At 48.4% G+C, this 27,974-nt stretch overlaps 1 protein-coding gene across 22 annotated transcripts in view; it reads right to left on the bottom strand.

Annotated features, from left to right (window-relative positions):
• RBFOX1 (RNA binding fox-1 homolog 1) overlaps window positions 1-27,974 on the bottom strand; it is a 2,204,510-nt gene that overhangs the window by 1,604,858 nt on the left and 571,678 nt on the right. For all 22 annotated transcript variants that reach the window (XR_014236073.1, XR_014236074.1, XM_082362282.1 and 19 more), the window contains exon 4: window positions 1,023-1,055. Coding sequence is in view for 19 of the 22 variants with exons in the window: in XM_082362255.1 (XP_082218381.1) it covers window positions 1,023-1,055 (33 nt within the window). In the remaining 3 variants the exon portion in view is untranslated. The remainder of the gene's footprint in view (window positions 1-1,022; window positions 1,056-27,974) is intronic.

Below are 27,974 nucleotides of genomic sequence, written 5' to 3'. Positions count from 1 at the left end.
TAACTGGTCACAAGATCATTGGGAAGCAGGTGACACTAGTGCCTCCTGACCTCATCCCATCTTTCTGCTTCCTGACCCTCCTCCCCTCCCACTGATCTACCTCCCTAGGCATCTAAAATAACATTTACACCATTAACGAACCACAGTTCCTAGAAAACTTTTGCACACCAAGTTATTCTATACAAGACTGTAGACACTTGAACTGGAGTTTCCACTCTTGCAATGATCTCCCCTTACATTCTGTAGAACGCTGTCAGAATCCGCCTCTGCACTCCTTACTCCATATGACCCTCCAACAACCATGCGATGGGCCAAAAGGAGCTGAATTATCCTCACTGAGTGCATGAGAAAAGTGAGTCTCAGCAGTTACAGTGATGCACGATGTCACACAGAACCCAGGGTTGCTGAGGCCCAGGTAGATGCCCTTTGCTCTACACATCTAGTAACTCAGAAGGAGGAGAACAACGGCTCCATGGCCCTGGATATATTTTGGAGTGCCCATTAAGTGATGCCACGCACAATTCCCCACGGATGGTCACCTTGCTGGTGACCTCTGACCAACATCTTTTTAAATTCTTTACCTGTTGTCAGCATCAGCCACAGCTCCCTTAATGCCCCAGAGGATGAACAGGGAGAGGAAAAAGAGGGAGGGAATGGAAACCACCAGAGAGACAGATGGAGGTCTCACTGCCAAAGCAAGGGCTGTTCTGAATGGAGCTAGAATCATAATGTGTATATACAGACTCTGGAGTCACCAAGACAGAAGCAAGAGCAGATCCAAATGTGAAACCATCAGCCGTCTTTACCAGGCCACTCAGTACACACTGCATAAAGAGTACCAGGGGTGACCCGGTCAGCCCCAAACCTAGCGCCGTGGAAAGCGCACAGCTGACAACACACCAGACAAACCACCAGGAGGTTGTGCAGAGCACAGCTGCAACCAGAATACCCTCTTCATTTCATCACAAAAGAAAACCGTTTCAAAATGTCCTCCAAAGGGACAGCAAAACCACGTTTCCTACCTCAACTTTGCTGGCAGCCAGGCCCGCCGAAACCTGCAAGTTAAAGAAAAAAAAAAGACATTAGTATTGATTCAACAAGAAGGTAATTGGATTAATTGTCTTTTTAAAGGAATTGGCATCAATAATTTGTTACGACCCGAGGGGACAATGGGCGCGACACACACACACACACACACACACACACACACACACACACACAGAGGCACTCTTTCTTCTAGCAAGCACAGGAGCGAGATTTGTTTTTCCAGTCCTGTGTATAAGGTGAAGAGGATAATTAATATTTTCAACCCATTATAACAATCTTGCCAGGAAAAAAAAAGGGGGAGGGCTGTGTGCAATGCCCATGCACTGTTAATGATTAAATGAACACCGAAAAAGCAAAGCCATTGAAGACATTGAGGGGTTTTTTTTTTTCCCCTTAAAGTTCCGCGTCAGTGTTCTGAGAAGGTAAAACTTCAAACTACAGCAACTACAGCCTTCAGTTTCCAAAATGCCTCAAAATACTGTGAACTAAAGAGTGGTGCCAGGCATTCTGCCAAGCCCTTTATGTCATCCCCAGAACGACTTTCATTAACCCATTTCATAGATGAGAATATTGGGCTTGGAAGAGTAGTTAAGTAATTTTTTCAAGCTCAGAAATTTATTCAGTAGAGGAAGTTAGATTTAAACACAAGATAAAGTCATATAGACTTTCAGGCTCCTACCCACACACAGCCCATTCTGTATTAAAGGATTTGATTTTGGAATAAAGGAATAAAGAGTCCACCCACGATGTTCGTATATGCCTAGAAGAGATCTCCTATCTAGGGGCAGATAAGGTGTTTTTTTTCCCTGATAACTCCAGGAACTCTCCGCCCTGCAACTTTCTACTTATACCTGAGGTTGACCAGCCATCCTCAGCCATATTTTCCTACCAGTTGGCTCTGAACTGAACTGTGTCCACCCCCACCGCAAATTCATGAAGCTCTAACCTCCAATGTGATGGTATTTAGAGGTGGGCCTTTGGGAGGTAATTAGGTTTAGATAAGGTCATGAGAGTAGGGCCCCCTGGACAGTATTAATGCCCTTATGAGACACCAACAAGTTTGCTTCCTGTCTCTCTCTCTCCACCTGCTTGCATGAAGGAAAGGCCATATGAGGACACAGTAAGAAGACAGCCACCGGAAACCCAAGGAGAAGGCTCTCACCAGGCACCAACCCTGCTGGCTCCTTGATGGTGGACTTCCAGCCTCCAGACTGTGAGAAACAAACTCCTGTTGTTTAATCCACCCAGTCTATAGTGTTTTGTTATGGTAACCAAGCTTACTAAGACAAGCAGATACCAGCTCACAGCTGTGAATCCAACTAAGGGCTTAAGAATGCATGGGTTCCTGAGTTAGATGAACAGCCCCTGTAGCTCACACTGGCCCAGCTCCCAGCACTCCCTCCCCCATGCTCACCCCCAAGGTATCAGACCAGCCCTCACTGAAGCCATCAGCCCCAGAAGTAGCTCAGGCAATGCCTGCTGCCCACTGGGCAGCTTTCACGCGTCATTAGCCTCCTAAACGGGAGGCTTCAGACTGACCTCAGCCAAGAGGATGTATTAGCTGTGGCCTGTGGCTTAGCAAGGCATATCCCAGGGCCAGCCCTGGAGAAACTTCCAAGGTGTGATGAATGTCAGAGCCCAGGTCCTCCCCTCCCCTCCCTTCCCTCTGTCCTTTCAGAGCTGGGGCTGGGAGAGCAGCTGATTCCAAAGCAAGTGGCCACATCCATAAAGCACAAGTGCAGAAGATCACTTGCTACATAACCTCGTGTGTGTGTGTGTGTGTGTGTGTGTGTATGTGTGTTTGTATACACCAACATTTCCCTGCTGTAAACCAGTAGGAATTTGTGAGGGAGAAGCATGCTATTCAACAGCTACAGGTCTCCAGCAGCACATGGGTGACACCATTCTCAGCTGCCCTCTCTAATTTCCTCCACTTCAGAATCTTCGTCTGTGTCTCCCAACTTGTGAATTTTGGGTCACACGGCCCCTTTCATTCCTCCCTATTAGGCAAGCCCACTTCTTGCATCTACCTTAGATAAACACACACCAACATAAAGAGGCATAGACATGGCTGATTACTGAAGCATTGTTCAGGATAACAAGACATTTCTAAAACATTTAAGTGTCCACAGATAAAAGAATGGCTAAAATACAGGGTTTGAACACTCCAATGCCTCCAGGGGCCAAGCAAGTAATAAAAGTATATAAAGTGAACTACCTGCCAGACAATAGGGAATGGTGAGGTCTGTGGGGAAATGTGAGATGCCTACTTTAAAGCCATTTGCATTCAATTTGTAAAGGCAAAATATGGTTCCAGCCAAACACAACACACATGTAGTCTGGATGTGGCTGCTAGGCTGCCAGTTTACCATCCTCTAAGCCAAATCAACTATGATCCAGCTATATTATATAATATTATGCTGCTGCTAGAATAAATGGGGTGAATCCTAACGTTTTGACATGAAAAACTCAACAGTACATACTGTTGTTGTTTTTTTTAAAGCATGACATTTATTTACTTATTTATTTATGGCAGCATTGGGTCTTTGTTGCTGCGCGCGGGCTTTCTCTAGTTGCGGAGAGCAGGGGCTACTCTTCGTTGCAGTGCACAGGCTTCTCATTGTGGTGGCTTCCCTTTGTTGTGGAGCACAGGCTCTAGGCGCACGGGCTTCAGTAGTTGCGGCTCACAAGCTCAGTAGTTGTGGCGCACAGGCTTAGTTGCTCTGTGGCATGTGGGATCCTCCAGAGCAGGGTTTGAACCTGTATCCCCTGCATTGGCAGGCGGATTCTTAACCACTGTGCCGCTAAGGAAGTCCCTACATACTGTTAATGGACAAGAAAAGATGGAGAACAGCACACATATGATGATACCAATATTCTAAAAAAATAACTGAAGTATTATATATATATATAAAATATATATATATATATATATATATATAATATATATATATTATATATTCCTGTAACCGGGCAGGACTTTAGCCCCTCTCTGAAGTACCTAGATAACAGTATCTGATGCCCATTCCTGAGTTGTTTTACAGATGCTAAAACCCCCACCAAATAGAAGAAGTTAACTAGTTAATGACGGTGAGCACGTAGTCTCCAGACCTACTGGAGCCTGAGGATTGATAATGTTAACCCGTATGACACCACACTGTTACTTCATCATCAACCAATCAGAGAATTGTGCAGGAGTTGATCACATACCCTGTGACTCCCCTTCATCACCTGGCCTTTAAAAATGTCTCCCTGGAACCCAACAGGGAGTTTGGGTCTTTTGAGAACTAGCTGGACTCCTTGCTTGGCGCCTGCAATAACCACTGCACTTTCCTTCATCACAACCTGGTGTCAGTAGATTGGCCTGACTGCACGTGGGCAAGCGGACCCAAATTTGTATTGGTAACATTTCTCCTTCCACACTTACTCGCCCACCACACACACACAGATGTATGTCTGAAAAATGTCTGGGAGGAGGACTTTCCTGGTGGTGCAGTGGTTAAGAATCCACTTGCCAATGCATGGGACATCGGTTCAATCCCTGGTCCAGGAAGATCCCACATGCCGCGGAGCAACTAAGCCCGCGTGCCACAACTACTGAGCCTGTGCTTTAGAGCCCATGAGCCACAACTACTAAGCCCACATGCCACAACTACTGAAGCCCACGTGCCTATAGCCCGTGGCCCACAATAAGAGAAGCCACCGCCATGAGAAGCCACGCACCACAACGAAGAGTAAACCCTGCTCACCACAACTAGAGAAAGCCCATGTGCAGCAACGAAGACCCAACGCAGCCAAAAATTTAAAAAAAAATTTTTTTTTACCCTCTGGGAGGATACAAATCGAACCAACAAAAGTTTTACCTCTGAGGAGGAATTTGGAACGTGACTGGGACCTGATGGTTTGAGGAAAGTCATGGGGAACATTCTCTTTTTCTGAATTGTTTGAAATTTTTTCATTGAGAATGCATCCATGTATTATTTGTCTAGTTAAACATAAAGTTAAAATATGATAAAACTAAAGCTTTACAGTTCCTCAAGGTTAATAAGAGACTTTATAGAAATGCTGGCTTGTCTCACTGAAGAGAGGACTAAAAACAGCTCCCTCACCCATTCATATATCTGATGACAGAGTAGAAGGTGGGTCATATGGTGATGCAATAGGGAGTGGTGGGGCTTGTGGCCAATTGGAGATAAACCACAGTTCATTTGATTTAAAATTCTATGTATTAGATAAATCTATGAAAAGCAAATGTTGACATTTACTAGAATCCTCTATATACTGCATTCAGTGTCGATTTTATAGTCATAATTATGTTAGATTCACTTCCAACACAGGTAGCTCAGGGTTATTCAGGAACACGGCACCACAGACCTCAGGGCCTGTCTGTCATCCACTGTGGCATGTTCAGCAGATAGAGAACTGTGGAGGCCAGCTGGGGAGGGAGTGAGGGCTCTTTAAGGGCTGCGGGTGCCAGACTGAGGCGTTTGGCTTTTATGTTGTCAGCCGCAGCCACCATCAGAGGGTTCCCAGCGTGGGGGCTGATATGATTAGAGCCATGTTTGAGGTGGGCCATTCTGTGGACCAGCACAGGGCACAGAAGGGATGCAGGAAACTCCCGGCAGGACACTCCTTAGAGCTTTGTTCCAGCGATTTCCCATCCTTTTAATCATTTCCCTTCCTCTCCTTCACTTTCTCTGCCTGTGTTTGAAATTGCAAAGGCCGACATTAAGGGTTTCCTCCTTGCTTGTGCCAGGAACTTGATGTACGTGATCCTTTCAATCCTCCCCTCAACCCTAGGAGCTGGTTCTCATGCCATTTTTTCAGACGGGGAAACTGGGGTTGGGATGCTAAGTTCCTTTCCTACAGTTGGGGCTGTCAGAGGCAGGGTATGAACCCAGGTCATACTCCAAAACTGCCCTCAAAAACCATGCAGGGATTTTTCCCATGGAGATATGGATTCTTCCTGGGACTTCCCACACATTAATAGATATGAGAACGGAGTTAATGGATAGATGGGTGATCATGGCTCAGGAACACCCACCTGGTCTTCCTCTGCACCTGTGTCTGAGACACCCATCACCATCCGGGGTTCTGATGCTCCATGCTATTCAATCATCTGTGCTGAATGTGTTGGCTACCACTCTACCACTTCTGCAGTGGTCGTGGGAGACAGGTCCCTTTTGGTTGCTGGGATAGAAACCACTCAAAAAAGCTTAAGAACACAAAAGAATTTATTAGCCCATTCGACTGATAGAGTTCATTTTAAATGGATCCAGATAAGGATCAACGAGGTTAAATTACTTCTCTGGCAAGTGGCAGAGCAAGAAACAGAACCCAGGTCTCTATGACTGGAGACTTTGCTCTGCAGTACTCCCACGCACAAATCCAGGGACTCAGTGATTGTGTGCTTTTCCCTGTCTAGACTCTAACCCATCCCAGTCTCACTGAATGACCTATATTCTCTGCCTCCTGCTCCCTCTCTCCCCTTCCTTCCTGTAGGAATCACCATGAGGTCCCCATGGCTGTGCTGAACATGCCACACTGGCCTGCCAGGTAGGAAGAGAGAATCATCACATCCCTCCTCAAACACTACCCTGTTGAGCCTTCAGATTTGTCTCCCATCAGCAAAGGACACCACCGTTCACACCAAACAGTGAACCCTGTATCTGTGAAGTCAAGTGTCACCTAAACAGGCCTTCCGGGCCAGTGAGGATATTATTCATGCACCAGCAGTTTGGTGATTTCTTCTACTCACAGTCACTCAAATAAAAATGTATCCCTGTGCCCTGTCATCTACTAAGTCTGCCAGGCTGCCAGGTGTCCTTGGCTTTGATGGAACTATTTTATGGAAAGTTCTGACCTAGAACAACACCAACATGAAGGTTCTCTTTTTCCACCAATTATCCCTCAATCTAGTGTCCTTTTTCAGTTCTGTAAGGACATCTCAGGGAAACCCAGAGCTTCCCAGTCACCCTCAGGCATGAGAAGCCCAGTCTAGCTCAGTGCAAAACTTCCATCTCATGTCCAATTTCATGTTCATCTCCTCCAGTCCCCCAACTGTGCTGGCCAGGCTTTGGCCAGAGGGATTAATTGGGGAGAATGAATGGTCTTCTCCTTCTTGCCCTCTTCTCCCTTTGGTTTTCTGGTTTTAACAGCTCTGTCATTGGATTTGAGCAGACCAATTAGAGAGAAAGGGCACATTCCTCTCCACTTGAGCATGCAACAAACAAAATCATCTGCTATCAATGCTGATTATCAGGCAATTCAATGGTCATAGGTGCCTTCTGTACAGATGTCCAAATGCTGGCACCTTTGCGGGGCACAGGTAGATTAGGGGCAGCCCTGTGGGTGCAGGCCTCCTGTAATTGGCAGGGACACCAAAGCTACAGTAACAAACAGAACCAAATAAATAATGGCTTGACACATGGATAGTCATCTCTTGCTCACATAGCAGTTCTAGGTGGGAGAACGCGTTAGAGGCCAGCTCTCCTCCACACAATCATTCAGGGACCCAGGCTGAAAAAGGCCCTGCCATCTTTAATATGTGGCTTCAGGTCACCGTGACCAGAAAGCCAGAAGAGGGAGAATACATGGAGGAACACGAGTGGCTGGTCTTTATGGACCAGACCCAGGAGTGTCATGCATCGTTTCAGTTCACATCCTGTTGGCCAGAGCTCAGTCACAGGGCCACACACAACGGCAAGGGGTTTGGACATGTAGTCAAGTTGTATATCAGAGAGGAGAAGATAGTTTTGGAGAGCAGAGCTAGCAGGCCTGGCCACACCTCCTCACTGCAGCACTGCCTTGCCAGAGAGCCCTCTACACGGTTCCCTAATAGAAAACTCACCTCCACCTGACCTCCCCCAACATCTCCGAGTGATGGAATTCTGGCAGCTAACACAGTCTCCTGTCGCTGAGGTCCCCTCACCTTGCAGCTGGTCCTCTGGGGGACACCAGCCACATGGCTCAAACCCAGATCTTCTGTGGTATCCCCTGGACCCACAGGAAATTAACAAGTCCTTTTGCAAGAGCAGAGATTGAAGCTGTCCCTTCCTCCATGCCCTCTCTCTCCTGTTTGCTTCTCCTCCTGCTCGAATAAGCAGAAAGGGGTGATAAGAAGCTACACCAGCAGACCGAGTCCTCTTCTTGCTGGCATCCCAGGTTCTACAAGAGACCCCTTTGGAGCTCAGCTTGACTTCAGGTTGGCACTGGTAACTCCTCTCTCCCCTGAATCCTCTCTGATCTTCTGCTTATTTACCTAGTCAGTACTGATAACAGCAGAGGTGGCTTGTCCCCCCTCAGGGAGATCTGAGGAGGTGGCTGAACCCATTGTGTCTGACCCTCTTTCAAGTGTAAGAGACGCTCAGCATTCCTCTGCCTTCACCTGGGGTCCTAACGATCTGTTCTGGGATAACGGGAAATGTCTTGGCCACCTTGACCAAAGCACCCTGCAAAGGGTTGTGAATGTGTCACCAAATTGGGTCAAGTCTTTCCTTGAACGGATTGAATCTCTGGGTTGTTTTCACTGGTGTATACAGAACACCTTAAAGTGCTATCATCAAAGGGTGGTGACGCAGCATGGAGCGTGTGGAACAAGACAAATGGGGCTCCTGCCACCCCACGGCTGGGCGGGCTTTGAGAGGGTCACTTCCCTGACCTGAAAGAGCTGATTTCTCTCTCTACTGCGCATAGGGAAACCTTTCCCCACGGTGGTGCGGATTCTGTGCTGTGTCATGAATAGTAAGCACCAGCGTCTCCAGCATCTACCTGCCATGTGTCACCCCCGGACGACGCCAGGGATTCTAAGCAAGTTGTGCAGCTGAGTCTTGCAAACCCGCCCCTCCCTCTCTCTAGGTGTGCCATGCTGGGCATGTGCGGCGACTGAAATCAGCCACACGTTCTCTGGCGCTTCTCCCGTCAAGAGGTGGGGTATATGTTCCCAACCCTTGAATCTGGGCAGGCTCTGAAACTGCCCTGACCAGGAGATGACGGCAGAAGGGAGGTTGTGCCAGTTCTGGTCCAGCCTTAAAAGACTGGCCACTTCCACTGCTGCCTGGGGGGCCTCTCTGGGTGCCCTCAGCTGCGCATCAGAGGTCTGACTACCCTGAGACCGCCATGCTGGGGCAGCCACTTTGAGGCATTTTGACCGACGGTACCCGCTGAGCCCAAACCTCCAGCCTCCCTGGCCAATGTGCCAGCCACCTCGGACCCTCCAGGCAGTACATCTGCCAGCGGAACACCACCAAGAGACCTCAGTCAAACCACGCCCAGCACGCCCTGCCCAGATTCCTGACCCACAGAATCTTGAGCTATAATGAATGGTTGCTATTTTGAGCCATTAAGTTTCAGGGTACTTTGCTAACAGCAGTAGATGATCACAACAAAAGGTACGTATCCTCTCTAAGCCTGTAATTTCATACTTACAAAGGAGAAAGTATGTTTTTACAAGACTCTTCTAAGAATTAAGCAAAAAATCTATGTTTAAAGTGCTTGACACAGTCCCTGGCACACAGCAAGCTGTTTTATCTCACAAGCATGTGTGCTGTTCTTTGTGCATTTCCACATGCAACAGTCTTTTATATATATATATATATATATATATATATATATATATATATATATATATACATTTATTTATTTTATTTATTTACTTTTGGCTGCTTTGGTTCTTTGTTGCTGTGCGCGGCTTTCCCTAGTTGCAGCGAGGGGGGGTTACTCTTCGTTGCGGTGTGCGGGCTTCTCACTGTGGTGGCTTCTCTTGTGTAGCAAGGGCTCTAGGAGTGCGGGCTTCAGTAGTTGTGGCACACGGGCTCAGTAGTTGTGGCTCGCGGGCTCCAGAGTGCAGGCTCTGTATTTGTGACGCACGGGCTTAGTTGCTCCGCGGCATGTGGGATCTTCCCAGACCAGGGCTCGAACTCGTGTCCCCTGCATTGGCAGGTAGATTCTTAACCACTGTGCCACCAGGGAAGCCCGCAGGTGCAATAGTCTTGATTTACTGTCAAGTGATGATTCTCAGAGCACTCAATTTGATTTCCAGATGGTAAAACGTATATGGATTGCTCTGGACTCAGAAATACCTGGGCTTTATAAATCCTTGTGCTGCCATCTACAAGCTGTGCGCATGACCAAGAGAGAGCTACCTCACCTCTCTGAGCCTCAGTTTCCCCATTTGGAAAACAGATACAAAAATCTATCTCGCTGCCTTTTTGGCATAGATTCCATGGGAATGCCTGGCCTAGAGTTGGAGATTGAGAATGAATAACCGTAGTTTCGGTTAGTTTGGTGTCGTAACTGTTATAGTAGCAGCAGTCGTAACACTGATGTTTTGAGCTCCACTGCGTTTAATGGAGCAGCCTGTGAACAGACCCCCTAAAGGGGTATTTCTGAAAGCAGGCAGCTTCCCCTCTCCTCACCATCTCTCTCCTCTACTCTAGCCCAGGACTTGGTTCCAGCCGCGGAGCTGCCAGAACTCAGCCCAGATTTTTAAATGTGAGTGTAAAAAAGGAAAGAGCCCATTCACAGATGATATTCAACATCCCCCTCCCTCTCCAAGCCAAATTCCGTAGGCTCCAGAATGTCCAATGAATAAACGGCTCTTAAAATTCTTCTAGAAAATGCACGTTTTCTCTTAATAATGCTCACTGTCAGAAATGAAATATTTACATGCGCTTGCTTCAAAATGCTGGCAGCTTGTAACCTAAGAACAGTTTTACTTGTGGTGCTGAACAACTACCTTAGGTCCATCTTGTAGATAATTTTGAGAGGACCAAGAAGATGCAGGGTAGAAAGAGCTGCAGCAGGGAGACTGAGCGGGGAGGGAGAGGCTGATGAATCCCTGCCCTTGGTTTGCCCTTGAAGTTGGTGTATAAGGAAGGTTAAAGTAGTTCCAGCACTGGGCTGATGGGTGTCTGAGCTGTGATGGGCCCATCAGTCACCCTGACACGTGCTGGCAAACACTGAGAGATTGTAAACATTATCTGAAGCTTAATTAGGAGGCCTGACAGGAGGCTGGGTGGACGTGAGGAGGGCGCACTGAGGCTCCCTGTGCCCTGCCCCCACCCCACCCTGCATCCTGGAATCTTTCGGAAAAGTTGCCGCCATTCACATCTCCTTCCAAAGAGCTCCTCGTTGCTTTTTTGAGGCCAGGCTGCAAGTTTTAAACAGGCTCCTAAAATGGTTCTGTTTTCAAATTTAGCTCAGCAATCTGGAAATGCAGTTAAAGATCTTTAAAAACCCCCCTTCTCTTTGAACCAGTAACTCTGCTCCTGGGAATCATTCCTAAGGATGAATTGGAAATACATCAAAAGTTTGTGGCACAAAACAATGCTTTGTAACGGAAAAAACAATTGGAAACAACCTAGCTGTTCAACAATTGGGGATTGCGTCAGGGAGCTGAATCATCCCCTTTTCAGGGACCACTATATGACTACAAAAGTGATGGTCCAGCAAAGTTTGAAATAACATGGGAAAATGCTCATATATGAAGAAAAAAACCCAGAACATAAATGACATAAATATTGTACTACATGATCTCAGTTATGTTAAAACATGAATAGAAGAAACATGGGAAGGAAATGACAAAAAATATATTAACAGTGTTTTTTGGGGGGAGGTAAAACTGGATATTTCATTTTCTTCTTTCTCTTTTCTGTATTTTCCAAGTTTTCACTACTAAACAAGTGTACAGAAAGTTATTCTTTAGACACCATCTAGTTCCTGCCAGTCTTTTCAAATATTCTACCCGTTTTCCTAACTATATCTTCCCCAGAGATTGGTGATTCTAGAGCAAAGCTGGGCTGTGTGACTCCAGATGGCACAAAACAGAGAGACAAGAAACCTAACATGATGAGTTTTGTGTACTTCATGAGTAAGGCACTGTGCTGGGACTTTGGTTACATTCCCTCATTCAATCCTCAAAGCCTGCCGGGTAGGCGCTATTATCACCATCTTATCAATGCTGTGGGAACTAAGAGTCAGAATAAGTTAGGAAAATTTCCAGGCAATAGAGCAGTTGAGTCAGCGTGGGAATGTAAGCTCAGGTTGGGCTGACTCCAAATCCCCTTCCCTTCCCTCCTTCATTTCAGTCCCAGATGGAGAGCAGCCCCGGTGGTGCCCTAGGGGTCACAGCCCTTCCTTCCAAAGCCCTTGTGGTAAGATGTAAATTGCTATGGAAACATCCCTGGATGCCCCAGCAACCCCCACCATCTCATTTCTTCCAGTGCCTGGAATTCCATAACTGGAGATGCTTTCCTTTAGGTTAGAAAGCTGCCATAACCCTTGTGTCTATGTGTCATCTTTGAAAATGTGTATCCTGCTGGGAGAGGTAACAGGGCGGGTGGAGGTTGGGGAACGCACCCTGACCTGGGGTGTCCTCATGCTGGGGAGAGCACAATTTATGATGGGGGGTGGGGGGGACATTTACCACTGGGGGTTGCCCAGCAGCTCATCCCTTTTCTTAGAAACATCTCAATCTCTATTCCAAGAAATTGCCTCTCCCCCATCCTGCATAGTCTCAGTGAGGGAATGAAGTGGCCCCTTTTCCCACTTCAGACATTGAAAGGGCAGAGCCAGTGATTCTTAACGTTGGCTGCACTTCAGGGTCACAGGGAGTCTGACAAAAGGCAACTGCCCAGGATGCAGCCCCGGGCATTCTAGGTTCATTGATATGGGGAGGGGACTGAAGCTATCCAGGTGGCAGTGATGAGCAGATAGGGTTGAGGACCGCTGGACCAGATGCCTCTTCTCAATATCCCCAGGTCAGCAGGGGGTACACATAACAAAGCACTGGCCCCTCTCTCCTGAGATCTCAAGCCCTTGAGTCAGTGACATGAGGGCAGAAACAAATGGCTGGGGTGCTTTTATCCCATGGATGGTGGGGTTCTGCCAGGACCAGGTCTGCTAGGAGGATATTCCTGCTTCCCAGAGCTGCAGGGCCAGTTTAGCTCTGGCCTCTTTCCAAGCTGGTTCTCCCACCTTCCTACAGATTCTGAGAGCCCCATTCCAACAGATTCCCTTTTGTTGAACCCAGGAGCAGTAGAATGTGGTCACGAGGACCAGAAGGCAACATAAGAGGACCACACAGAGGCAGGCAGGAGAGTTCCAGGACCACTAGACCCTCCTGCTCATAAATGGTAGAAGTGACTAATCACCCTCCAAAGATTCATGCTCCCTCTTCCCTCATACGAAGTCACCACTAGGAAATGGCTGCCCAGCCGGGGACTACATTTCCCAGGCTCCCGTGCGTCTAGACAGTGCCATGTGACTAGTTCTCACCAATGGGATGTGACCGATAGTGATGTAAGTCACTTCCAGGCCAAGGAGCTTACGAGGCAGGTATGCCTCTCTTTCTCCACGCACTTCTGAATACATTTCTGAATATTTCCCCAGGCATTTCTAAATGTTTCTGGGGTCCTCTGAGGACTGAGAGGAGGGGAGTGCTGCAAGGGGAAGAAGTCTGGATCCTGGAATCACCCTGTGGAGGGCTGGCAGGCCACCAGGGACACCTGCATTGGACTGCTATGGAAGCAAAAAATAAACTTTATTGTGTTAAAGGACTGTAACTGGGGTTGCTTTTTAACAGGGGCTGGTGTTATCCTCACTAATACGTTCTGTTACTACTGGTGATGATGATGAGGATACTAACAGTAATATTGATACCTATAGCTAATGTTTGGGTTTTTTTTTCTTTTCCATTATGGTTTATTACAGGATATTGACTATAGTTCCCTGTGTTATACAATAGTATCTTGTTGTTTATCCATTCTGTGTATAATAGGTTGCATCTCCTAATCCCAAACTCCCAATCCATCCTTTCCTGGCCTCCCGTCCCCCCCTTGGCAACCACAAGTCTGTTCTCTATGTCTGTTGTTTGGGTATTTATAGTATGCCAGGCTCTTTGCTAAGGGTCTCACCTGTAGTAAGTCAGTGGTTCTCAACCAGAGACTAATTTCTGCCCAGAGGACAGGTGGCAATGTCTGAAGACTTGTTTGGTTGTCATACTGAGGATAGGGGGTTACTGTTCTCTAGGGTGGGTGGAGGCCAGAGACTCTGCTAAACACCCTACAAGCACAGGACAGACCCCCACAACCAAGAGTTATCTGGCCCCAAATGGTACGAGTGTTAGAGCCAGACAACCCTGTAGAAGCTCATCAAATACTAATCGCCCTCAATTGCATACCATTATTATCCCCATTTTAAAGACACAGAAACAAAGGCCAAGAAAGCGTATGCTAGGTAACACAGCCGGTCAGCTTCAAACCTGAATTTGAAACCCAACAGCCTCAGCCAGATGCCATCTTGCCTCTCTACTGCCTGACCCCCAGGACTTTGCATCTCTGCTCTCTATTGAGCTGGACTAATCCCAGACTGCTGGTCTCCCTTTTCTGAGGGCTCATTCGAACCGTCACCACCATCTCCCAAAGGGAGGACCTTGTTGCTACAGTTAAGGACGTCATCCTCAAGGGAAATCACCAAGGCAGGCTCTGTGTGGTCAGGCACAGCTAGACGGTAAATGATTCAATTAGCTGGTCAGGCCTGGGGTCTGACTCAGGCTGAAATGGGATGCTGCCTGCTAAACCCATGGAAGCGAGGGGCAGGGCCGGCTGCACCCCAGGCCAGAGGTCTAGCATATTCCCCAGGTTTTACTCCTGTCATCCACCTTTGGGAAATTTAACTGTGCAATCCCTTGACTTTCTATAATCCCTCCAGCTATTCCCAGGCACTTCCCACACCTGGCTGGGAGATCAGAGCTGCCCAACTCCAGGACACAAAACCCAACCTGGGGCTGAAATGGAGAGTCTGCGGCTCCATCTCTCACCCTGGGGTGCCCACTCCCTCCCTGAGTTTTCCCCAATCAGCTCACACCACCTCATCACTGCCTTCTCTCTCCACATAAGAGATGACTCTGACATCTGCAGTCACCTTTGCTAGGGCAGGTCTTATCCATAAACATATAATTCCATTACAGTGTGATAAGTGCTATAACCGAGGTGTCCACAGTGAAGTCTCCTGGATCCAGAGAGAATAAGGGCAGAGAATAAGGAAGACAGAAAGGGTCCTCAGAAGGAGGTGGCATAGAGCTAGGTCTTGGAGGATGGGTAGAAGTGCTCTGAGAAGGGAAAGGTGGTACTTGACCCAGATCTCTTTTATCAATCCAGTGCATCACACCCCCAGCTGCTGTGAGTGTTGGCTGCCAACACTTCTTCTGGAGAATCACACCTTATCCAAAGATGCCAGAGAGGGGAAGCCCTGACCCCTCCCTGCTCAGGGGCAGCCTGCAGCCGGTGACTGACTGATACAGTGGTATAAACATACATTTCGCTTGCTCCAAGGTGTTAAAACTGTGTGGTGCGACTCACACCCCAGAACTCCCTGTGGGATCAGGCTGAGACTTGACTTCAGCCAAACCACCTCTTTGCTGACTGCCTCACCCTGCTGCCATTGCTTCTTCTTTTTTTTTTTTTTTTGGAATTTTAGAATTTTATTTATTTTTTTATACAGCAGGTTCTTATTAGTTATCCATTTTATACATATTAGTGTATATATGTCAGTCCCAATCTCCCATTGCTTCTTGATAGGTTCCTCCTCAGAGCACTCCTTCAATACTCATTATTTGCACAAGAATCACATCTCAGCTCTGCCTCTAGAGAACTTGACCCAAGGCCAGGAGGGAGGGCATTTTAGGTTGTTGGGACGATACGGACAAAGGTTTGAAGGCAAGCGCTCATGCGATTTTGGAAGGTCAGGAAGCTTTTTATGCAATATTATTAATAATAATAAAAAAGTTAACATTTACTAAGGATTACCCTGTAGGCTGAGAAAATAAAACAAAACTCTGTTCTCGGTATTTTTAAACATCATCTCAATCCTCATCGCAACTCTTCAATGCAGATTCTTATTGTTCCCAATTTTAAAAATAGTTTGTCCGGTGTGAGGTAATTAGCCCCAAGGGGTACGGCTAATAAGTGGCAGAGGGAGATTTGACTTCAGGTGGGTCTGAGTACAGAGTCTCTGCTCTGCAGACGTGATGTTCCAAGTCTTCAGAAAGTCTCGACACCTGGGCAAGACACCCCGCCTCCTTCACTCACCAATCCGCCCAGCAACGGAGAGTTCCTTTAAAACACCCACACACAGGACACCACGCTTGTGGTTTCTCTGTCACCTTTGAATGAACATGTTCAATGACTCCTTTTAAAAGGACACAGTATTTACGGAGCCCAGATGAAAAGGACAGCATGAAGGAATGCTCAGAACCTTTGCTCGCACAGAGATGACATAATTTATGTTCCGCCACCACCATCTTTGCTCTCCCCGCTGCAATCTCGAAATGGAGGAGAAACTTGGTAATTGCTTCAGCGGGGCTGGGCCTGCTGTTGTCCGTTTGCTTTTCTTATTGCCTTGCCCTGCCTGGTGACCCCTGAGTATTTCATCTTCTTTGGCAGGGCTGGCAGGTTCTAGGACACCCCTGGCAGAGTGGAAAACGCCTTGGAAAACACACAGAGGGAAACTGAGGAGGGCGTGTTGGGGCAGGAGGGCCAGGCTTGGGGAAACGTCCGCAGGCAAAATGCTGGGCTAGCACCTCTGCCGTCTGTGGGCGTTTGGAGGTGAGAGGCAGAGCACCCACGGAGCGCGAGGGAAAAGCAGCTCGTTTCAGGGGAAGCAATGACCTATAGCACTGATCTGGACGGACACGGGGCTCCCTCCTGCTTGGTGCAGAACACACTTCAGAATCATAATGATAACTATCCGGAGAAGTATTGTCATAATAGATTCTGGCATGACAGTCCAGGAGTATTGGGATGACTTCTGAGGCTAAGTCCACAAGCGAAGGGTGCAGAAGGGAGGAATGCAGAAGGCCTGGGAACAGGGAAGTGGCTGGGGTGCACCCTGCCCAGGGAAGCTGTGGTCAACAGGCAGGAGAAGGTTCCAGGCGGCTAGTGCAGGACGACACACCCAATGTTATTCTCTAGCCGGGCTGCACACCTGCTGTCCCAGCCTCTGAAAACTCAGCTTTCCTCACCTTCTCTCCCAGGCTGAGCTGTCTTCCTGCCTGGTGACTCAAATGTGAACTCACACCTGGTCTAAGGTCCACGGGAGGTGGTAAGTGAAGAAGATGAAAGGTCAGGCGTTGGAGTCTCCTGCCCAAACTCAGTCTCAGCCCTGCCCTTTCATCCCTGTGTGAGCTGGGGCAAGTCTCTTAACCTCTCTGTGCCTCAGTTTCCTTATCTGTTAAATGGGGACCATATAGGGTTCTTTAAGGAGTAAATTGGTAGCGCCCATAAAGCATTTAGAACAGTTCTTGGTGCAGAGTAAAGAGGCAACAAGTGTTGTCTGCCATGATTATGCACAATTACTGTTACTGTTCTCCTGCAGCCGCCACTGCTGCTACTTTGTTAGAGAACCTAGTACAGTGCTTAGTATTCAGGCTACTAGCAATTGGTGTTTTTGTTCATTTCTTCTCCCTCCTTTCTCTAAATAACTCCAAAGAATGGAGTTACTGGTTCAAAGGACATGGAATTGCATGTGGACCCATGTGTTCTTAGTACACACCACAACGTCTGCACCATCTGCTTTCTGGAAGGTGCTTTCCAGCACTGACTCTTCCCTCGCCTCCACTCCAACCAGCCCCTCCAGAGATATCTCAGATCTGCTCGCTTTTCTCCATCCCACATGCTTAGTCCAAGCATCATCCTCTCTTGTCTGGATAAGAGGGATAAGACCACTTAACCAGTTAATTGAAAGCCCCATCCTCTCTCGGCCACTGGGACTGCAGAGCCATTGAGAGCCCAGGTTCCCAGCCTGGGTTCAGAGTAAACAGGATTACCTGGGGGGCTGGGAACTGGTGGAGACAGAAGGTGTTTCAAAACTTAATCAAAACTTAATTAGAAAAAGAAACAAGCCAAAGGATAAACACCTGTGAGCAGATGATGTGCAAAGGCAAACAAGTCTGAGATACAACGTTGCGTTGAAGTTCTGAGAATGATCCCGCTGGGCTACACTGGGAGTAGCTGCAAATGCTTCGAGGGGAACAAAAAGCCTCTGTGTCTACTTCTCGGGAACAAGTGACAGTTCGGCTCCAAGCTCCAAAGACACGGGAGGAGAGGGCTCTGCCTAGGATCACACAAGGGCTGCAGGGAAGCTGCGCGTCGGGGAGATGCTAATAAATAATCACTGGAGCACACACGGGCCGGTGCCTCAGAGTGAGGAGGGGGCGGAGTGCACGAGAGAAGAGGCCTCCCGAGGCGGCCGGAGCCGGGCCTCGCCCGCCCCCCACCCCCGCCTTCCAGGCAGGACTGGCGGTGATGGCTGTTCCAGGGCCATCGGTACCTCACTCACATCCCCTCGCCATTCCCGAGCCAAGGTCTTCCTAATGCAGCTCCTGTCGGCCTCTCTTGGCAGCTCCTCTGACCACAGGAGTGTGCTTCCTCGTGCACACAGCAGGCTGGAAGGGTGTTGGCACTGTGGCCCTGGGAGCAACCCTCAGCTAGGGACAGCCTGCATGTCCCTAGGTGGACGGCTCAGACGCGGCCCACAGCACTGCCCAGGGGTCCCACTGGGGCTGAGCTCCAGTTGCACACGTGGTGACCTGCTCCGTCACGCACCTACATTGGCCTCCCCATCACCCTCTCTCCCTTTTCCCTTCTCCAACTGCTTCCTGGGACCACACCCCATATAAGCCACTTGCATGCAAAGCTTTACCTCGGGGTCTGCTTCTAGGAATTCAACCAAAGACAAGGATGTTGGTGGCGGGCAGACAGGATTGAGGCTAATGACTTAGCTGAGTGAGGGACGCCGTGCACAAACGTGTCCCAAAGTCAACAAAATCCCCACGGGGACTCAGGTGGCCTCAAGACTCCTGTTTGGATCAAGCACCTGGTGACTTGTCACCGCCATTACCCATATCCATGTCACCCCCGAAGTCAGGGACCTCCTCCGTGCAGGAAGCTAACCTTGGAAATACCAGTTAAACGTTACTTTATCTCTGACCCCCGAGAGACTCCAATGAACTCTGCCCTCTTCTTCCTGACAGGAGACCAGAGACCCAAGGGTTCTTACCTGAGGTTCCTGTTCCCCTAGCCTCGCACACTGTGGTCTCTCGAACCTGGAGCTCCTGCCCTGCGCCCACCCCAACTTATTCTAATGAACTCTCGCGTCTTCCAACTCAATCAGCATCAGGTGCTCCAGGAAGCATTCTCTGCCCCTGCTACCAACTCCAACAGCAACCAACGCTTTCCTATCGCCACAACAGAGATTCTTGCACAAGATTAAAATATTGGTTAATCCACAGTCCCAAACTAGACCAGTCTCTTAACTTGAAAACTTCAAGTTTATGGGCTTTTGGTGGTTCCTGACCCAGAATCACATTTGTATGTGTGTGTGCTTCTGGGGAGGAGACCCATTGCTTTTATCTAATTATCAAGAGGCTTTCCGACCCCAGAAAATATCACAGCCATTGCACCAGACTATGAGCTCCTCACGGACCCGGTAACACCTTACTTAGTCTCTTATCCCAGAGTGCACTGCAGTGCCAACTATCAAAGGCACTTAGCTGGCGATACTATCGGCTAATGTAGTTTGAAAGTTTATTCTGACCAAAAACCCTATGGGTCTTGATTTGTTTGACCCCCATGACAACCCTAAGCGGTGGCTGCCATCTCTATTCATCGGACACGGGACAAGAAGCTGTGACAGAAGAGCTGGCCCCGGGCCCCACAGCTGGAAGGCTTGGTATGGGACGCGAAGGCAGGTAAGTCAGGCTCCTAGCACCAGCTAGCTTTACTGAAAATACCAAGAAAGGACAAGCTGATGAATGAACAAACATCACGCAACTCATAACCACGTTATCCCACCAGCTTTTAGGCAGCACCGTGACATACCTTGAACAAAACCTCCGCCTTCGGTAAGACTCCAAAATGTCCACCAATGTCCACATCATTTTTCCTTACAAACAGCAGTGGAGCTCCTGTAACGTGGAAATGGATGTCTCTCCTGTAACATCTGCAAATGTGTTTTAATCCTTCGGGGCAGGCAGCATCTCTTCTTCGATCTGTTCAATTTTTTGTTGTTGTTTTTTTACAAACTGAGGACCAGAAGGTTACATGGCTTGCCTGACGCCGTGCAGTGAGTTAGCTGCAAAGCTGGAAGTGGAATCCAGGTCTCGCCTGTTCCCAGTTAAGTGCCCTTCCCCCTTCTCCCAGTGGCTGCATCTCTGCCAAGATGATGCTAATATGCTTTCCTCCTGAGAGTCATGTGTTTCTTAGTCCACGAGGTTCCGTGAACCCATCACGAAATTCGATTTCATTTGCCTAATGACTCCCAGAGAATCACCTGGCCCTCACACAGCCATCGTGGGATTCCCTGGTCCAGGCTCTAAGAGGCTCCCAGGTCTATGCGCCCCCCTGGAGGCTGTCATATCTCTCCTTCTTGGGATCTGCAGGCCCTGGCTAAGGGGATAGAGACAGACTGACTGTCCGGGCTGCTCTGTGTGGCCTGGGCCCCCCTAATGCACTAATTGATTTATTGGCTAATGAGACAGTTTGTGTGCACCGCTGGGCTACTTGCAAAAGCATTCCCTTTCCACCACTGCTCTCAAGGAAATTCCCAGTCCCCAGTGAAGCAGGCAGAGGGACTCCCTGGAGTCCCTTCAGGGACCAAGTAGTTCATCGCGTAAGGACTGTGAAGTAGGACATTGCTGGCCCCCTGGATGTCCTCCGGCTCTGCAGCCTGGGTGCCCCATGCCACCTGCCTGAGCCTCCAATGCCCCACCTACCTGTCCAGTGGGGGACAGAAAATCTCCTCACTAGGTTACTGTGAGGAATGTGTGAAAAAGCGCCAAATAAATATTTGTTGAATTATAAGAGACACAGATAAGAGAGCACATCAAATATGCTTAAAAGAAGTTTCTCTCCCTTCCATAACTCTTGCTCCATTATTCTTTCGATCATGTGTGTCAAGAACGGGAAGGTTGGGACTTCCCTGGTGGCCCAGAGATTTTGCCTTCCACTGCAGGCTGTGTGGGTTTGACCCCTGGTCGGGGAGCTAAAAATCACACATGCCTCTCAGCCAAAACACCAAAAAAAACATAAAACAGAAGCAATATTGTAACAAATTCAATAAAGACTTTAAAAAAAAGGTCTACATCAAAAAAAAAGAACAGGAAGGTAGCAGGAGCTGAGCATGGGGGTTCCCCCTCCTTCATCACAGACGCTATTAGTGAGCATTTGTCATGAGCACATGCCTGCTGTGCCTCTTCTCACCAAATTCCTCCCTCTCTGCCCTCAAACGATGGCAGGTGTCTCCCGTTTCATAGACTGCAGTCCCAAGAACGCGCAGCAAAGATGGAAATGCGCTACACCTGAGCTGCCCAATACAGCAAACGCCGGCCACTGGCTGCTGAACCCTTGAACTGTGCCTTGTGCAACCGAGGAACTGGGTGTTTCGTTGAATTTTAATCACTTTACATGTAACTAGCCACAGGTGAAAGTGGCCACCAAGTTGGATAGCAGAGTTACAGATGGGGGTGAAAAAGAAAAACAAACTGAAGTTTGGAGAAGTTCGGCAATGGCCTAAGGCCATAAACCTGGAGGAAGGTGGAGGTCAGAGCTGCATCCACCATCACCAGTTTCCCGAGGGCAACTCCTAAACCAAACGGTCAGGCTGGCCGTGGACTTAGACACACGAGCCGAGATCTGAAACTCAAGACAGTCTGGGAGAGAAATATTTCCAGGGCTGGGGAATTGGCCCAGAAGGAGAAGGAAATGAATATTCAAAGCAGATAATGGTTGTGGAAATGCTTTGTAAACTACAAGTGCTGTCTCCCCCTTGGCACTGATTCCATGGCAAAGCTTTCCTGTCCCTCTCCATATCCTGCTGCTCTGTTAATCCTTAATTAAAGCTTAAGGGATTTCGGAATACAGGCCTCTGAAATTTGGACTAAACCCTCCATGTTATTGAAAAGGAAAAAAGGAAAAAAAAAAAAGAAGAAGAAGTATCTTGGAAAATTAGCTTTTCTTTCCTTAAACGCTTTTTGGGTGTTATTACAAACCAAGTGCCAGGCTAATATACCTTGTGTTGCGAATGCCTCGCAATTCCTGCTAATTGAATTAAACCCAATTCTCTGCAAATAAACTCTTGGTTGTTCTTAATGGCAAATAAGGAACAGAGCTGTTTCTTTTTGGAACGGGTCTAATTACCAGCATCTCCATGTGTAACGCAAGCCACCTTTGTGTCGGCTCCTGACAATGACGGCTCTGTTAAGACCAAAGTTGCAGCGTGCCCTTGGAAACTTCTCCCTTTTTTTACTCCACTTCAAAATGTTTAATAATGACTAATCTACTTTCTAAGATGGCAGAGAAAGCACAAGAGGACAGAAGTCCCCTTTTTAAAAAAAATTCAGCACAAGTATTTCAAAACTGACACACTGCTCATTTCCCTCCCTTTCTTTTTCCCTTGGACACAGCACACATTTTGAAGTTGCCAATGAGTGAAGGAACCTGTGCCTCCGGAGCTGCACGCATGCCCAAGGTGAACGGAGGAATCCGATGTCAGGGAGGGAGATGGATTCCGTGGGGCTCGTGTGGCCCAACACCTTTATCAATAATGCAATGCCAATTACTTTGGAGACCAGCCTTGACTCTTGCGGGATGAGAAACTTTATTCCAGGGCTCTGCGAACAGCATATATAATCAGCCACACCATCTAGATTTTAAAATGCAGTACACATCATTGCTTACTGGCAATTCTGCCCTGATGTGTGGGTGGAGGTTCCAAGTCTGAGATTTCCAAGTAAGGTGGATGAAACTTTCACACGGATGGCAACTGTCCTTTGTGTACACTTCGGGCTTCCGGGTGGGTGATGGCTGGCTCTCTGAATTGCTAAGCTCTCATCCTAGGAAGAGCCTCAGACTCTCAACCCTTTGCTGCAGCAGAACAAACCAACTCTAGATCAGCTGGGCAGCCCAGAATTGGGTTCCCACATTGCACCCTCCAAAGTCTCTCGTTTACCTCCTTCAGCACCCAAACACCTCATTCTTTGAAGATGTTATGTTCTCCTCCCTAGGAAAGCTCTCCTGATCTCCTCTGACGGCAAAACTCTTAAATTCAGCTTCTGGAACCCAATGCAGACTCCCCTGTCAGAGCTTGCTACTTGCTTCTGTTTGCTCCTGTTGCATTCTTCTCTCCCATCTGTGCCTGAGGCAACATGGCAGAGTGGACGCTTGGACTCTGATTGAGGTTTGGATCTTAGTTCTGTCACTTACAGCTGCGTAGCTTGCTGCAAGGTATTCTACCTCTCAGAACCTCTCTTTTGTCACCCACAGAATAGGGATGTTAATGGTACCTTGCTTCAAGGAATGGCTTGGGTATGATGTGTTATAAATAATAATGGGGATAAAGTGACTAGTACATAGTAGATGCTCAGTAAATGGAATCCCACCGTGTTCTTATTATCAGACTGACCCTCTGTATTTTCTTTACTTGCTTAGATGTCCACTTCCCCCACTGGGCAATCAATTCTTTGAAGGAAAAGCACAGGCCTCATTAATTTCTGTATCTAAGTCTCCCCGGCACCTAGCACAGAGCCAGGGATGTGCTTGGTTTGGAAAACATTTGCTTAATAAATTAATGAATAAATGCCTGCATATTTATTCATAATGAATGAAAAATGAATGAATACCTGCAACAAACGTTTAGGAAGAGAAATTAATCAGTGCCTAGCGTATAGGAGGTGCTTAATAAGTGAATGAATGAAATAAATGAATAAATGAAGGAACACCTACATCCAAACATTCAGGGATTTAAATGAAAATCAAATGGAAGAGCTTTGTGATTTCCCACAGAGAGAACCAATTCCCCCCAAACCCTCCTGCCAGAAGCAGCTCACATCAGCTCACAGCAGAACAACGATGTTAAATTATTGCTTAACTACTTCTCATATGATGATCTCCTGCATCTCGCCAGGAAAATCATCGCCATTCTCTCAGTGCTGGGAACAGCTGCAGTTCACACGTTTGGGGCGCCTTTTCAACACGATTCCCTCTAACAAGTCTGAACTCGATTTCAGTGGCTCCCTTTCCTTTTCTCTCTGAAGAGCTCCCTCCAGGAGCCTGACATGCAAAGTCCATGGTTCTGGGAAGAGATTTACCATCTCCCAACCTGACCTGAAGGAACAGAGAAAGAGGAAGGTGGGGCCTGGCTGTGACCCTTCCCAGAGAAAAGACACAGCGGTGTTTTATTTCAAATCATACCTGGGACTCTGGACTTTGAGCAGAGGCGGCCGAGGGAATGAGCGGTGAGCGGTGTATTTAAAGCAGACACATCTGTTGCTGCCTCTTTTTGTCTGTCAGTAGAAGGAAGCTCTTGATCCTGGCTGAAATGACAACTGGGCTGCACCAGACCTGGTTGGTGGTGGGCAGGGAACCAGGTCCCTGAGGCTGTGTGAGTAGGGTTGCCCCCTAAAATACAGGACACCCACTTATATTTGAACTTCAGATAAACAGTGAACAAAGGTTTTTCTTTTTCCTTTTTTTTAAAATAAATTTGTTTATTTATTTATTTTTGGCTGCTCTGGGTCTTCGTTGCCGCATGGGGACTTTCTTTAGTTGCAGTGAGCGGGGGCTACTCTTCCTTGCGGCACATGGGCTTCTCATTGTGGTGGCTTCTTGTTGCGGAGAACGGGCTCTAGGCATGCGGGCTTCAGTAGTTGTGGCACATGGGCTCAGTAGTTGTGGCTCACGGGCTCTAGAGTGCAGGCTCAGTAGCTGTGGCGCAAGAGCTTAGTTGCTCCGCGGCACGTGGGATCTTCCTGGACCGGGGCTCAAACCCGTGTCCCCTGCACTGGCAGGCGGATTTTTAACCACTGCGCCACCAGCAAAGTCCCAAAGGTTTTTCAATAATGTAAGTATGTCCCTCATACTGTATGGGACATACTTATGCTTAACAAATATTTATTGTTTCTCTGCAATTCCAAGGTAACTGGGCATCGTGCATTTTTACTTGCTACATCTGGCAACCTTTTGTGGGAGGGGCAAGGTGAGGAAACCATTCTCTCAGATCCTTCCCTCCTCTCTGGAAAAGGATACCATGGAGAAATGGGTGGATTATTCAGAGTCTGAAGCTACTTGAGCAGAAGTGTGATGCTGTGGTTAAAAGGACAGCCTCTAGGTCCAGCTCTGTGGGTTTAAATCGTGGCTCTGCTGCTTCTCAGCCGTTGAATCTGGGATTGGTGGTGTAATGGTACCTATTTTATACAGTGCGTGGGATGGTTAAGTGGAATCATCTATATAAAGTGCTGGATGCAATGCTTGGAAATCACTCAACCCATGTCATTATGTACCATAGTTATTACAGGGGTCTTTGCAAATCAACTAGGGAGCACTTGCTAACCTGCCTGAACAGTGACCTGCAGTACAAGGCAATTTCCTTCATTCCCTAACCCACGGGCCGCCAACTCCCATTGCTGTCTGTTTTTGTAAATAAAGTTTTATTGGAACACAGCTGAGGCAGGAGATAGATAGGCCCCAGGCTGAGCAGCTGGAACTTGTCCCCTGCGGACAGATACTCCAAGATAAAGATAATCACAGGAGCAAGGAGGAGTGGAGTCCTGCTTGGATACAAGATAAAGAGACCAAGTATTTCTCATTCTTGAGATCAAGGAGGGCTCCCTGACTACACATGCGCAGAAAGGCTCCTCAGGTGTCAAAAAAGGGAGGGGGCGCCACCCCAAAATAGGTGGTGTCAACCTCCCCATAGGCCTCTGTGCTGGAATCCATCTTGCTAAGAGATGTGCACACACACAAGGGAGGACCCTGAGCTAAACCAAATATGGACCCAGAGCCAGGCAAACCAAGATGATTGGTCAGAGGAAACCCGGAAGAATTGCCCCGTGTAAGTGATTTAAACTTCCATGAAGGTGCGACTCTTTCTCTGTGCCCGCCCACGTGTGTCTATCCACACGTACGCTTTTTCCTCCTAGTAAACACTTTACTTGTTTCACTACTTTCCGTCTCTTTGTTGAAATTCATTTCTCCAAAGCAGACAAGCCAGGACCTTGTCACTAGCCACTGGCCCTCGTGGTCTAGTGCTTAGGATTCAGTGCTCTCACTGCCACGGCCTGGCTTCAATCTCTGGTTGGGGAACTGCTTCAAGCCGCCACAGGCCGAGGCCACCCGAGATCACAGCCACTCTCATTCCTTTACATATTGTCTGTGGCAGCTTTCATGTTACAAAGGCAGGGTTGCGTAGTTGCTGTGGAGATTGTGTGGCTCTAAAAGCCTAAAATATTTATTAGTTGGCCCAAGACAAAGTTTGCCGATCCCTGATCTAACCACTTGCTTTAGTTTCCTATTGTTGCTACAACACATTACTGCAAACTCAGTGGCTTAAACAATGCGAATTTATTCTCTTCCAGTTCTGGAGGTCAGGTGTCGGAAATCAGTCTCTCTGGGCAACAGTCAGGGTGTTGGCATGGCTGTGCTCATGCTGGAGGCTCGAGAGGAGACTCCTTTTCGTTGCCTTTTCCAGCTCCGAGAGGCCGCTGTCTGCATTCCCTGGCTTGTGGCCCCTTCCTCCATCTTCAAGGTACAACATTCCAGTCTCTGCTCCCATCACCATGTCACCTTCTCCCCAGCTCCTCCCACCTTCCCCTTATAAGGACCCTTGTGATTGCACTGGGCTCACCTCGATAATCTAGGATAATCCCCCAACTCAAGATCCTTAACGTAATCACATCTGCGCAGTCCCTTTCTCCATGTAAGGTAACATTCACAGGTTCTGGGGACATGGACATATTTGGAGGCGTAATTATTCAAACTATCACACCAAGGGGTCACAGAGAAGGCAGATGCCAGGCCACCACCCTGACCCGTTCTCATCCCAGCCGTGCACCTGGGAATGAAGAATGAACCCCTGTAAACCTGCAGAGTGTGACTGGGCTTGGGGTCCCCTCTGGGCTCTCACGTCTGGCAGGTGAGAGGTTCTGGGCTGGGGAGCAGGAGGAGGGGGAAGCACCTACAGGAAAGGCGTCCAGACCATCCTCCACGCATGGAGGCTTCTGCTTCCTTCCCCCTCCTTCAAGTGCTTCTGACCCAGGTGAAGGCAACGCTTTCTAAAAGACACACACTCTCAACAGGCCTCACCTACTGGGGAGGTGCCCCCTGCAGCCTCCTTGAGAAGCAGCGGCCAGCATGAGGAACGCTCTCGAGGGCAGGAAGCTCGCTCTCCCACAACGGCCAAGGAGCGTGGAAGAGACCAGGACGTTTAGGAGCAAGAGAGGCACCGTGACGCGTTTGCAGGAAGCCCTCTGACAGCCCAAGCTCTCTCTCAGGGCAGCCCTGAGAGGCGCTCCTCCAGGTTTTGCCAGCGTGTTTCCCAGGATGCGGAACTCACTGCCTCCCCAGGTAGGTGGCCCTGTCCTCATTGGAGCCCACCTGCTGTTACAGGGTTCATTCCCTCTGCTGTGCCCACATGGGCCTCCAGGTAACTTTGACCACGGGCCCCACTTCTAACTAACCTAAGTTTCCATCCCTTTGTCATCACCTCACATATGTGAAGCCCAGATTCTCATCCCAGAAGTTCCTTCCTCCATCCAAGAGCTCTGTGTTTATGTAAAAACTGACAGCACAGGGGGAGCTGTGTTCTAGGTGAACCAAAGGCACAGAAGAGAGAGGTGCAAAGCCAAGTCACCCTCAGGCCAGCCGGCGGGCGGCAGCTTCCTCCTCAGCAGAGCGGAGCATCCCCTGGGGCCCCAGTCTCGTCCCCTGCATTGTCAGACACCAGGGAGAGGTGCCGCCTCTCTGGGAACGGCTTTGTTCTTCCAGACTCTTTAGAAAAGCTGTCTGATTCACTGCTGTGCAGATGTACTGCCTCTGGTTCACATAAGGACAGAGCCGCAGGGAGGTCGGGGAGGAAAGAGGAGGCTGGGATTGAGG

The sequence above is a fragment of the Balaenoptera borealis genome (assembly GCF_965194805.1).
Source record: "Balaenoptera borealis genome assembly, chromosome: 16".
Taxonomy (NCBI): Eukaryota; Metazoa; Chordata; class Mammalia; order Artiodactyla; family Balaenopteridae; genus Balaenoptera; species Balaenoptera borealis.
The sequence above is the reverse complement of the archived record's forward strand: the minus strand, read 5'-3'. Positions and strand labels throughout refer to the sequence as shown.